The 12,878-nt window shown below is 62.6% G+C and overlaps 2 protein-coding genes across 2 annotated transcripts; both read right to left on the reverse strand.

Moving 5' to 3' along the window:
• Nucleotides 1-367: 367 nt before the first annotated feature.
• Nucleotides 368-1,110, reverse strand: LOC143264178 (uncharacterized). Its single transcript, XM_076530078.1, has 2 exons — nt 541-1,110; nt 368-481 (listed from the first exon to the last, which is right to left on the reverse strand). The coding sequence occupies exons 1-2, from the start codon at nt 1,108-1,110 to the stop codon at nt 368-370; spliced, it is 684 nt and encodes a 227-aa protein (XP_076386193.1).
• A 6,377-nt stretch (nt 1,111-7,487) lies between these two features.
• LOC143264179 (uncharacterized) lies at nt 7,488-8,230 on the reverse strand. Its single transcript, XM_076530085.1, has 2 exons — nt 7,661-8,230; nt 7,488-7,601 (listed from the first exon to the last, which is right to left on the reverse strand). Exons 1-2 carry the CDS (start codon nt 8,228-8,230, stop codon nt 7,488-7,490), a joined length of 684 nt encoding a protein of 227 aa, XP_076386200.1.
• Nucleotides 8,231-12,878: the final 4,648 nt, after the last annotated feature.

Consider the following 12,878-nt stretch of genomic DNA (forward strand, 5'->3'; position numbering starts at 1 on the left):
AACTAACTTATATGGCCGCCCCCACCGGTCCCGCTCAAGAGAGCCGAGGAACTCGTCCCAGGCTCGATCCTTGGACTCCCTGATGGCTTTCTTGTACGCCGCTACCCCCTCCCGGTAGCAGCCCCAAAGTTGCTGCTCCCTCGCGGGGTCGCGGTTCCGTCTCCGTCGGGCGCGCAAATACCGGCGACGCAGTGGGAGACATGCCTCGCGCAGCTGCGCTATCTCCCCCGTCCACCAGTACGCCGCCCGACGCGGGCAAGGGGTGGCCCGGGGCATCGCTACGTCGCAGATATCCTGCATGGTGCCCCGGAACCACTGTGCCTCGCCCTCGACGTCCGCGACCTCCCCAGCCGGAGAAGCCGGCCAGCTAACCGCGAGGGCCGCAGCCACCATCATATCCTGATCTAGCCTCCTCAGCGCCCATCTTTTCGGCGGTGGGCGTCCACCCCGGCGGCGCCGGGTTTCGGAGGAGAACTTTATCCTAATAAAGAGATGATCACTTAAAGTTTCAGTCTCCTCCTCGACCCGCCAGCTCGCAACCATGCGCGCGACCGCAGGGGAGCCCCAGGACAAGTCCACCACAGACTCTCCCTGAGGCCGCACGCATGTGCTCGCCGAGCCCCTGTTGAGCAACAGGAGCCCTTGCGCCGCCGCCCAATCCAGGGTTACCTGGCCTCTCACGTCGGTCCTCGGGGAGCCCCACTCGCGAGCCTTCGCGTTGAAGTCCCCGAGGACCAGAACGCGTTGGGTGGGGCAACGCGACGCTAACTGCCCCACCCTATCCAACAACTCCTCGTACTCTGCGAGAGGCCAGCTGGGTGGTGCGTAGACGCCCACCACCGCTACATCCCCCCATCTAACTGCAACGGCTCCCCTTCCCGCTGCAATCGCGGTACAGGGGGGAGAGCCGGACTTCGCGCGCCAAACGATCGCGATCGTCGCGTTGCGGCCCTCCGCGTCCGCGAACCAGTGAGGCTGGTCCGGGACGCGGTAGGGCTCCGCTATCACCCCCAACGTACAGTCCCACTCGGCGAGGGTGTGCAGGAAGACGTCCTGGGCCCCCGCCGAGTGGTTCGCGTTTCCTTGTAGTATGGGGCTCAATGGCCCCATCACTAATCTGCCTCGTCCGCCACCTCCATGGCGCTCTGCTTCGCTTGGCCTGCTGGCTGATCCGCTGCGCCCTTCGTGACTGGCTGTTCATTTTGCTTCTGACTAACTTGCTCTTTTCCTGTTTCAGGTGCGGCGGCCTCTTTTGCTGCCACAGCCGTCTTCCTCCTTCTCGCTGGCGGAGCGCACCCCGCCGACCCAAGGCGGTGCGCGCTTGGTCGTCCCAGGTCGCTGCAGAGGGGGCACCGAATCTTGTTGCTGCAGTTGGCGGCCCTGTGCCCCCCCTCGCCACATGCATAGCATCGCGTGGATCTATCTGCTTCTTCTCCGCATTGCTGGGCCGTGTGCCCCTTTTGGAGGCAGCGGTAACAATGCATCGGCCGGGTCGCTAGTACTTCGACCCTGGCCGAGATCCAACCGATGCGTACGCGTCCCGCTGCCTCCGCCTTCCTAGCGACTGTAAGGGGACACCGGACCCAGACGGTCCCTAAAGCGTTGCGCCCCCTCCTTATTTCGCCGACCTTTATCTCTTCGGCGGAGCACTCTCCTAGCTCCGCCAGGACCTGGGCCACTTCTTGCCTCTCGATGGAGTCGTCCAGGTTGAGTAGCCGGATCTCCGCCGTTTTTATCGGGTTAGCAACTCTAACTTCAGTGTCCCGGAACACCTCCCTCAGCTTACCGGCTAAGTTGGCTGCCTTGGCTTTATTTTCCTGGCCGGGAATCCCGAGCACGAGACCCCCGGTGGCCGCCTTACGAATTTTCACCTCGGCGATCCCCATCTCCGTCAGCTGCTGTGGGGGGATCGCCTCTCGTGCCTTCTTCAGCACCTGGGAGTATGTGGACCCACTCCCAGGTGCCACTGTCAGGGTCACCGCCGCTGTCCTCGGTTGACGCGGGACCCTAACCCTCCTCTTCTCATTGGGCTTAGCAGCCGGCGGCCTCGTCGACCTTGGGGCCACCGATGGCCTGCTTGCCGTCTTCTTCGCCCCTTGGGCGGGGCCCACCGCGCGCTGCGCCTCCTTCTTCGCCGCCTGTTTCGCCTTGCGGCCTAGGACCGTGGTCCATAACTCTTCCCGTTGTTGCGGTGGCGCAGCGGTCGAGGAGGGGGCCACCGGCAAAGCAACGATCGGTGCCGCCCTCCTCGCGGCCTCGAGACGTACCCCGGCCGATCCTGGGGCCGCCCTGGGTTTGGGCTTAGGCGGGGCTTTGCGCGGTGCGCTGGTGCTGCCCGCCCTTTCATTTTTCCTGCCCCTCAACTCGGCCGTCAAATCCTCCACCCTCTGGAGTAGCTGCGCTACCACAATCTCCAAGCCACTCCCAGGGGTGGGGGTGCCCATCCTCTCCCCCTGTGCCTTCTCCTGTAACTTCTTCTCTCCTCCCATCGGTGGGACCCGGGGGGCTGCCTCCACAGGTCTCGTCTCCTGCGGTTGTCGCGGCTCCTCAACGTCCATATTTGCCTCCGGTGTCTCATCCACCGCCTCCACCGGTGACACTAGCTCCAGCGGGGGGCTGCTGGTGTGCACCACCAGCCTCCTCTTAATGTCGTCTCTTTCCGATTCGGTGGATGAGGACAGTACCCTCCTTCGGGTCCTCCTGGTCACCGTCTCCCGCTGTGCGGGGGGAGATGGCACCACCACGGCCGTCGCGCCCTTAAGCCTTTCAACCTCTAGCCGAAGGGCCGCCAAATCCGCGGCCATCCTTCTTCTGTCCTCTTCGGCGGCCTTTAGGAGACTCTTCAATTGCTCCTTTTCGTCGTCCTCCGTCGTCGGGCGGGGTGTCTGCACCGACGCCCGTGTCGGCCGAATGGGCCTCTCCTCCCCGGTGCCCTCGGCCGCCTGCCTCTTCGCCAGCTCCGTGGTTAGTCCCTCTATATAGTTAGTAGAGACACGGAGCTGGCGAATGCTCGTCCCCTTGAGGTTGGACGACCCGGCCGCTACCCTTCGGATGAGGTTGGTGTATCGCACCAACTCCGCCTGGATGTCTGTCGTGGTGAGGTGCCTCACCTGACCCAGCACCTCCTCCACATCCGGTATGGGCTTGCTGCCCTTGCTCGGTCGGGGCACCGGCCTTCCCAGGTCGTAGGCGCCGAGCTCTCTATCAAGCTCCAGCTCTCGCCTCTTCGCTTCATTGAGCTTCTCTTTAGCAGCCGCCAATTTCACATACTCTCCTGTGGTCGGGGGGCGCCCTCTTCGCTCGGGCTCCCCTCCCTGACTAGTCCTGACGAACTCGATGGACACGATGGAAGAGTCCGAATCATATCCATCGGAATCATTGGCCGCAGTCCTCCTCCTCGCCTGCATCCTCACCGGGGCAGTCTCCTCTTCTTGGACCAGAGCCGGGCTGCTCCGCGCTGCACGCTCCGTCTCCGATGCCCTCCTCTTCGCCCGCGTTGTCATGGGACGGGCAGCCCCCGACGACTCCGACCCAGATCTCTCGGTCATCGGCTCCTTCTTAATTTTCCTTGTTGCTGCGGCGGTCTTAGTGCAGCAAGTGTCTTCTTCTCTGGGCCGGTCTTCTGCACCCACGACCCTGATGGAGTGCTGCTTAAGCACCTCCGTGCACCGCACCACCGGAATGCTTAGTGCGGGGCACTCATCCCTCCTCCTACAGCTCTCCTCTTCTCCTGGTTGGCCGCTTTTAAAGATGGCGGCCACATCTTGTTTGGTTTTTGTATTTGAGCATGTATCCATATTGAATCCCACGAGTGTGGTCGGAAGGGATGTCGCCCCGGGCAGAGCCGCCTTACCCGGGGAAGCCGTTGAATACTCGGGGGGGCCGGCAGGTACCCCCGAGGGAACCGTTCGAGACCGCCCTGTTTTACGCCTGGGCGGCCACGCAATTCTCGGCACGGTTGCCTGTACACCTTAATTTCAGGCGTCCTCGCTCGCCCCCGCCGCCTCCGTTTTCACCCCTCAGCGTAAGCCTTGCCGGCTTGGGAGGCCCTACCAGGGTCCGGAGACCCCGCCGGCATCGCCTCACGCCTCACCGGGACTACTTAAAGACGACGGGAGCACCCCTTTTATGCGGACTCATACCGCAAGGCAGGGGATACCGTGGCCGTATTCCGCCCCGCGAACCACACAGCGGATTTTTTATAGAGGTTTACTCCTCGCGAGCCAGCCGGTTAAGGCAAGCTCCCCGTTCCTGCAAAACATGACTACAGGCTTACGGTGTGAGCATAGGCCCCCCACTGGGGACCCGCCGTTCTCCCGTTAGCATAGAGGCCCTCGGCCTTGGGTAGCCAACCACCGTAGTGATCGACTACCGAAGGCGCAGTTCCTCTATCCCAGCGAACACCACGTGGAGGTGGGAGATCCGACTTGTGCCACCCCGGCACCAGTTCGTCCGCCTCGTCCGCCAACCTAACCTTTTTTTTTTTTTTTTTTTTTTACGAGGGGAAATCTTCGAAAGACGCCCCCACTCCCCGGGGGAGGAGCGGGGGTAGTGTGGGATTCGTACCCACTAAAACCCCTCGGTGATGCCCACCCTCGGCGGCATGGCGGGCTATGGGGTCGTGCCATATTCGTCGCCACGGCCCGCCAAAATGCCGCCATGCGACAAAAGAATCGCCCATCTCGTGGGGAGGTGAAGCCTCCCCACAACAATACTAAGTCCCACCCCGCCCTTATCGGAGCCGACGACGTCATCACGCCCGCCGTCGTCTCCACACACCTGGCCGCGTGCAATGGTGCCATGGGCCCCCGCCCATGACACCTGCGGCCATGGCGGCCCCGGTCAATCCCGGGAACTCCGACACCCCGGACCGAGGCCGCCTACACTCGCACAAGGGGATGAGGACCCACGCCGGGGAGGGCGGCGCGATCCCCATCCCACCACGTCTCTCCACTTATGAATACACATGCACACACACACAACACACAACACACACTCACACCCACTCACGCACACTCAATCACCCCACCGTTCACACCGTGCGGGCGACGCGGAGAAGCCACGCCGCCCACTACCCTCAGGAGGGCGCCCGTGAAACGGGTCGCCCTCTCCCTCTCACTCTTCTCACAGTCATGCCACGTCTCTCTCTCTCACGCTCCGCCTCCTCCTTCCGCGAGATCACCGTCTCGCAGAAGGAGGCGACGGCCTTCCACGCCTCGTCACTCTTCAACATTTTCTCAATCACCTCACCCATGCACGCAGCGTCGCATTCAATCTCGCACTCCAGGAGGTGCCTTTGCAGCGCAAAAGCAGGACACCTCCCCAACACATGCTGGGCGTCATCGCGCCCAGCCCCACACTCGTAACACTCGGGTGATCGTTGCCTTCCGATCCGGCACAGGTACTCCCCGAAGCAACCATGCCCGGTGAGCACCTGCGTGATCCGGAACGAAAGCCGCCCGTGACCGCGGTCCATCCACTGCTCCAGCCGCGGATGGACCGCCCCGACAGCGCGCTTCCCCACGGCCCCGCTGGAGGATAACTCATCCTTCCAGCGGGAGACAGCAGCGCGTCGGGCCTGGAGCCGCACCTCTTCGACGCTGGGTCCTGGCTGGGCACCCTCTACTATGCCCTCCTCTCGGAGGGTGCAGCGGTATCTGTATACCGCTGCCTCCACCTCGGCCTGATGTGGCCAGGGAATTACCCCAGCCAGAACCATAGCCGACTCGTAGGAGACCGTGCGGTACCCCATCACCACCCTGACCGCCAGCCGCCGTTCCACTTTTCGCAAAACACCTTGCGAGTGGCGACTGGCAGCCAGGTCGGCAGCCCAAACAGGGGCGCCGTATAGGGCCATACTCCGCACGACCCCCATATAGAGTCGGCGCACCTTCTCACTAGGACCCCGCAGGTTGGGCAATAGGCGCGCCAACGCGCCCGCAACACGCTCCAACCTGGGGGCCAACGCGTCGAAGTGGGGCACGAAGCTCCAGTGGCTGTCCAGCCGGAGCCCGAGATATCTCATCTCGGACCCGATCTGGACATCGGCCCCGCCTACCCGGACCAACGCTCCGGGCGGAGGGCGGTCCCCACGCCTATGGCAGAAGGCCATGGCCTCTGTTTTGTGGGGAGCCACCTCCAGCCCGAGCGCCCGGATCTCGGCAACGACCACCGCCGCACCTAACTCCGCGAGACGGCTGGTCCTCAACCAATCTCGCCCCACTGCCAAGATATGCGTATCGTCCGCAAAACACGTTAAAAATAGACCCGGTGGCAGTGGGGCCCTCAGAGCGGGGTCGTACCCCACGATCCACAGGTGCGGTCCGAGCACCGCACCCTGGGGCACGCCCCGCTCCACCTTCCATACCCTAGTGGCGCCCGACCGATCCACACACTCGATCGACCTCTCCCGGAGATAGTCCTGTATTATATTACTAGTCACCGGTGGGACCCGGTGTCTTTCGAGTCCCTCAACAATCGCTTTATGGGGCAGGGTGTTGAACGCGTTCACTATATCTAACGATATAGCGATCGCCACCCCGCCCCTTGACGTGGCCGACTGGGCGATATCTCTGACACGCTGTATCGCGTCAATCGTGCCTCTACCCTTTCTAAAGCCGAACTGCCAGTCGGCCACGTCGGGACCATCTCCGGAGAGGTGATCGGTGAGCCTACGCGCAATGATAGTTTCAAATATTTTGCCCACCACATCTAACAAAATGATCGGCCGGTACGCCGAGGGCTCCCCTTCGGGTTTGCCCTCCTTCTTTAGGAGGACCAGCCGTCCCCGCTTCCACAATTGGGGAAACGTCCCCTTCTTCAGACAGGCGCTGAAGAGGCCCCTGAGTCGGTCACCCAAAAATGGGAGTGCCAAGGCCCAAGCCCGGCCCGGGATGCCGTCAGGGCCTGGTGCAGTGTTACGAGCACTGACCCTTTTGACGGCATAGACGAGCTCCTCATCCGAGACCCCCATATCGTCGGTCCACTGAAGGTGGGCCGACGACCCGGAGCGCGCCGGTGGATCGTCGTCTCGCGGAAATAAAGTTTCCACGACGCGCTCCAGTAGCTGGGGGTCGAGGCTCTCCGTAACCGGCGGGGCGTATGGCCGAAGTTTTCCCATAACTAACTTATATGGCCGCCCCCACCGGTCCCGCTCAAGAGAGCCGAGGAACTCGTCCCAGGCTCGATCCTTGGACTCCCTGATGGCTTTCTTGTACGCCGCTACCCCCTCCCGGTAGCAGCCCCAAAGTTGCTGCTCCCTCGCGGGGTCGCGGTTCCGTCTCCGTCGGGCGCGCAAATACCGGCGACGCAGTGGGAGACATGCCTCGCGCAGCTGCGCTATCTCCCCCGTCCACCAGTACGCCGCCCGACGCGGGCAAGGGGTGGCCCGGGGCATCGCTACGTCGCAGATATCCTGCATGGTGCCCCGGAACCACTGTGCCTCGCCCTCGACGTCCGCGACCTCCCCAGCCGGAGAAGCCGGCCAGCTAACCGCGAGGGCCGCAGCCACCATCATATCCTGATCTAGCCTCCTCAGCGCCCATCTTTTCGGCGGTGGGCGTCCACCCCGGCGGCGCCGGGTTTCGGAGGAGAACTTTATCCTAATAAAGAGATGATCGCTTAATGTTTCAGTCTCCTCCTCCACCCGCCAGCTCGCAACCATGCGCGCGACCGCAGGGGAGCCCCAGGACAAGTCCACCACAGACTCTCCCTGAGGCCGCACGCATGTGCTCGCCGAGCCCCTGTTGAGCAACAGGAGCCCTTGCGCCGCCGCCCAATCCAGGGTTACCTGGCCTCTCGCGTCGGTCCTCGGGGAACCCCACTCGCGAGCCTTCGCGTTGAAGTCCCCGAGGACCAGAACGCGTTGGGTGGGGCAACGCGACGCTAACTGCCCCACCCTGTCCAACAACTCCTCGTACTCTGCGAGAGGCCAGCTGGGTGGTGCGTAGACGCCCACCACCGCTATCTCCCCCCATCTAACAGCAACGGCTCCCCTTCCCGCTGCAATCGCGGTACAGGGGGGGGAGCCAGACTTCGCGCGCGAAACGATCGCGATCGTCGCGTTGCGGCCCTCCGCGTCCGCGAACCAGTGAGGCTGGTCCGGGACGCGGTAGGGCTCCGCTATCACCCCCAACGCACAATCCCACTCGGCGAGGGCATGCAGGAAGACGTCCTGAGCCCCCGCCGAGTGGTTCCCGTTTGTCTGCAGTACGGGGCTCAATGGCCCCATCACTGAGTTGACTCACTCACCACCTCCATGGCGCTTTCCTCTGCCCGGCTTTCCGGCTGATCCACTGCGCCCATGGTGGCTGGATGCTCTTCCTGTCTTTCTCTAACCGCTTCTTTTTCTCTTTCAGGTACCTTCCCCGATTCGGCGGCCTTGACTGGAGCGGCCGCCCTCTTCTTCCTCATCGGCGGCGCACATCCCGCCGACCCAAGACGATGTTCACTAGGTCGCCCCAGGTCGCTGCAGAGGGGACACTTCAGCTTGTTCTTGCAATTTGATGCTCTGTGCCCCCTCTCTCCGCACGCATAGCATCTTGTCGACCTGTCGACCTCTTCGCCACACTGCTGGGCCGTGTGCCCCTTCTGGAGGCAGCGGTAGCAGTGCATCGGCCGGGTTGCCAGCACCTCAACCCGGGCCGATATCCAGCCAATGCGCACTCGCCCCGCTGCCTCTGCTTTCTTGGCAACAGGAAGGGGGCAACGGACCCAAACGGTCCCTAATGCGTTTCGCCCCCTTCTTATCTCTCCAACCTTTATCTCTTCGGCGGAGCACTCTCCTAGCTCCGCCAGAACCTGAGCCACTTCCTCTCTTTCGATTGAGTCATCGAGGTTTAGCAATCGAATCTCTGCCGTCTTCGTCGGGTTTGCTATCTTTACCTCAGACTCGCGAAACACCTCGCGCAGTTTGCCTGCCAAATTTGCAGCTTTCGCCTTATTTTCTTGGCCGGGGATTCCGAGTACTAAACCCCCGGTGGCTGCCTTTCGGATCTTGACTTCGGCGATCCCCATCTCCGTCAGCTGCTTCGGGGGGATCGCCTCTCGCGCCTTCTTCAGCACCTGGGAGTATGTGGATTCACTCCCAGGTGCCACGGTCAGGGTCACCGCCGCTGTCCTCGGTTGACGCGGGACCCTGACCCTCCTCTTCTCGTTGGGCTTTGCGGCTGCAGGCTTCGTTGTCCTCGGGGCTACTGCTGGCCTACTTGACGCCCTCTTCGCCCCTTGGGCGGGGCCCACCGCGCGTTGCGCCTCCTTCTTCGCCACTTGTTTTGCCTTGCGGCCCAGGACCGTGGTCCAAAGCTCCTCCCGTTGTTGCGGTGGTGCAGCGGTCGAGGGAGGGGCCATCGGCCTGGCAGCGATCGGAGCCGCTCTCCTCGCGGCCTCAAGGCGGTCACCCGCCGATCTTGGGGCTGCCCTCGGTGGGGGTCTGGGCTGAGTTTTGCGGGGGGCGCTATTACTGCCCGCTCGCTCCCTCTTCTTGCCCCTCAATTCCGCAGCTAAGTCCTCGACTTTTCGTATCAGCTGCGCCACCACGCATTCCAGTCCTGCAGTGGGGACTTGTGTCTTGTCCCCCTGCGTCGCCTCTTCTTGCTTCATCTCCTCGCCTCTCTTTTGTGGGCGGGATATTGCCTCCTCGGGCCTTGACTCCTCCCGCTGTTGCGGCTCCTCAACCCCCATGATAACCTCTGGGGCATCTTCCACCACCTCAACCGGGGACACCAACTCCGGCTGAGGGCTGCTGGTGTGCACCACCAGCCTCCTCTTGACGTCATCCCTTTCCGATTCCGTGGACGACGACAAGACCCTCCTGCGGGTCCTCCTGATCGCTGTTTCGCGCTGTACGAGGGGGGGCGGCACCACCACGGCCGTCGCACCCTTAAGTCGTTCGACTTCTTGCCGAAGCGCTGCCAGATCCGCGGCCATCCTTCTCCTATCCTCCTCGGCGGCCTTTAGGAGACTCCTCAGTTGCTCCTTTTCCTCGTCTTCAGGCGTCGGGCATGGCGTCCGCTCCGACGCTCGGGTCAGCCGAGTTGGCCTCTCCTCCCCGGTGCCCTCGGCCGCCTGCCTCTTCGCCAGCTCCGTGGTTAGTCCTTCTATATAGTTCGTAGAGACCCGGAGCTGGCGAACACTCGTCCCCTTGAGATTGGACGATCCGGCAGCAACCCTGCGGATGAGGTCGGTATATCGCACCAACTCCGCCTGGATATCCCTCGTAGTTAGGTGCCTCACCTCCGCCAGTACCTCCTCGACGTCCGGTATTGGCTTACTGCCCTTGCTGGGCCTGGGCACCGGCCTACCCGGGTCATATGCACTGAGCTCTCTGTCAATTTGGAGCTCGCGCTTCTTCGCCTCGATCAACTTCTCTTTGGCCTCGGCCAACCGAACGTATTCCCCTGTAGTGGGGGGACGTCCTCTTCTTTCGACTTCCCCGCCTTGGCTTGGCCGGGAAAATTCGATTGACATAATGGAGGAGTCCGAATCGTAGCCATCCGACTCGTTGGCTGCAGTCCTCCTCGTTGTCAGTCTTCTCGCCGGGACAGGCGCCTCTTCGCAGCTCTGACCCGGGCTGTTCCTCGTCGCGCGGCCCGTCTCCGACGCTCTCCTCTTCGCTCTCGTAGTGCGGGTGGAGATCAGCCCCGACGACTCCGATCCCGAGCGGTCAGTTGCCGGCTCTCTCTTTACCATGCTTGCTGTGGCGGATGTTGTGCAGCACGTTCCTCCTTCGCGGGGCCGGCCGTCTGCCCCTACAATCCTAATCGAGTGCTGCTTCAGCACTTCCGTGCACCGCACCACCGGAATACTCAGTGTGGGGCACTCGTCCTTCCTCTTACAGCCCTCCTCTTCTCCTGGTTGGCCGCTTTTAAAGATGGCGGCCACATCTTGTTTGGTTTTTGTATTTGAGCATGTATCCATATTGAATCCCACGAGTGTGGTCGGAAGGGATGTCGCCCCGGGCAGAGCCGCCTTACCCGGGGAAGCCGTTGAATACTCGGGGGGGCCGGCAGGTACCCCCGAGGGAACCGTTAGAGACCGCCCTGTTTTACGCCTGGGCGGCCACGCAATTCTCGGCACGGTTGCCTGTACACCTTAATTTCAGGCGTCCTCGCTCGCACCCGCCGCCCCCGTTTTCACCCCTCAGCGTAAGCCTTGCCGGCTTGGGAGGCCCTACCAGGGTCCGAAGACCCCGCCGGCATCGCCTCACGCCTCACAGGGACTACTTGAAGGCATTGGGAGCACCCCTTTTATGCGGACTCATACCGCAAGGCAGGGGATACCGTGGCCGTATTCCGCCCCGCGAACCACACAGCGGATTTTTTATAGAGGTTTACTCCTCGCGAGCCAGCCGGTTAAGGCAAGCTCCCCGTTCCTGCAAAACATGACTACAGGCTTACGGTGTGAGCATAGGCCCCCCACTGGGGACCCGCCGTTCTCCCGTTAGCATAGAGGCCCTCGGCCTTGGGTAGCCAATCACCGAAGAGATCGACTACCGAAGGCGCAGTTCCTCTATCCCAGCGAACACCACGTGGAGGTGGGAGATCCGACTTGTGCCACCCCGGCACCAGTTCGTCCGCCCCGCCAACCTAACCTAACCTAACCTAACCTAACCTAACCTAACCTAACCTAACCTAACCTAACCTAACCTTTTTTTTTTTTTTTTTTTTTTTTTTTTTTTTTTTTTTTTTACGAGGGGAAATCTTCGAAAGACGCCCCCACTCCCCGGGGGAGGAGCGGGGGTAGTGTGGGATTCGTACCCACTAAAACCCCTCGGTGATGCCCACCCTCGGCGGCATGGCGGGCTATGGGATCGTGCCATATTCGTCGCCACGGCCCGCCAAAATGCCGCCATGCGACAATACCATCGCGCTCCTCGTGGGGAGGAGAAGCCTCCCCACAACAAACTATGTCCCACCCCGCCCTTATCGGAGCCGACGACGTCATCACGCCCGCCGTCGTCTCCACACACCTGGCCGCGTGCAATGGCGCCATGGGCCCCCGCCCATGACACCTGCGGCCATGGCGGCCTCGGTCAATCCCGGGAACTCCGACACCCCGGACCGAGACCGCCTACACTCGCACAAGGGGATGAGGACCGACGCCGGGGAGGGCGGCGCGATCCCCATCCCACCACTCCTCTCAACTTATATACTACACATGCACACACACACAACACACAACACACACTCACACCCACTCACGCACACTCAATCACCCCACCGTTCATGCCGTGCGGGCGACGCGGAGAAGCCGCGCCGCCCACTACCCTCAAGAGGGCGCCCGAGAAGCGGGTCGCCCTCTCCCTCTCACTCTTCTCACTGCCATACCACGTCTCTCTCTCTCGCGCTCCGCCTCCTCCTTCCGCGAGATCACGGTCTCGCAGAAGGAGGCGACGGCCTTCCACGCCTCGTCACTCTTTAACATTTTCTCAATCACATCACCCATGCACGCAGCGTCGCATTCAATCTCGCACTCCAGGAGGTGCCTTTGCAGCGCAAAGGCAGGACACCTCCCCAACACATGCTGGGCGTCATCGCGCCCAGCCCCACACTCGTAGCACTCTGGTGATCGTTGCCTTCCGATCCGGCACAGGTACTCCCCGAAGCAACCATGCCCGGTGAGCACCTGCGTGATCCGGAACGAAAGCCGCCCGTGACCGCGGTCCATCCACTGCTCCAGTCGCGGATGGACCGCCCCGACAGCGCGCTTCCCCACGGCCCCGCTGGAGGATAAATCCTCCTTCCAGCGGGAGACAGCAGCGCGTCGGGCCTGGAGCCGCACCTCTTCGACGCTGGGCCCTGGCTGGGCACCCTCTACTATGCCCTCCTCTCGGAGGGTGCAGCGGTATCTGTATACCGCTGCCTCCACCTCGGCCTGAT

The sequence above is a fragment of the Megachile rotundata genome, chromosome 1 (assembly GCF_050947335.1).
Source record: "Megachile rotundata isolate GNS110a chromosome 1, iyMegRotu1, whole genome shotgun sequence".
NCBI lineage: Eukaryota > Metazoa > Arthropoda > Insecta > Hymenoptera > Megachilidae > Megachile > Megachile rotundata.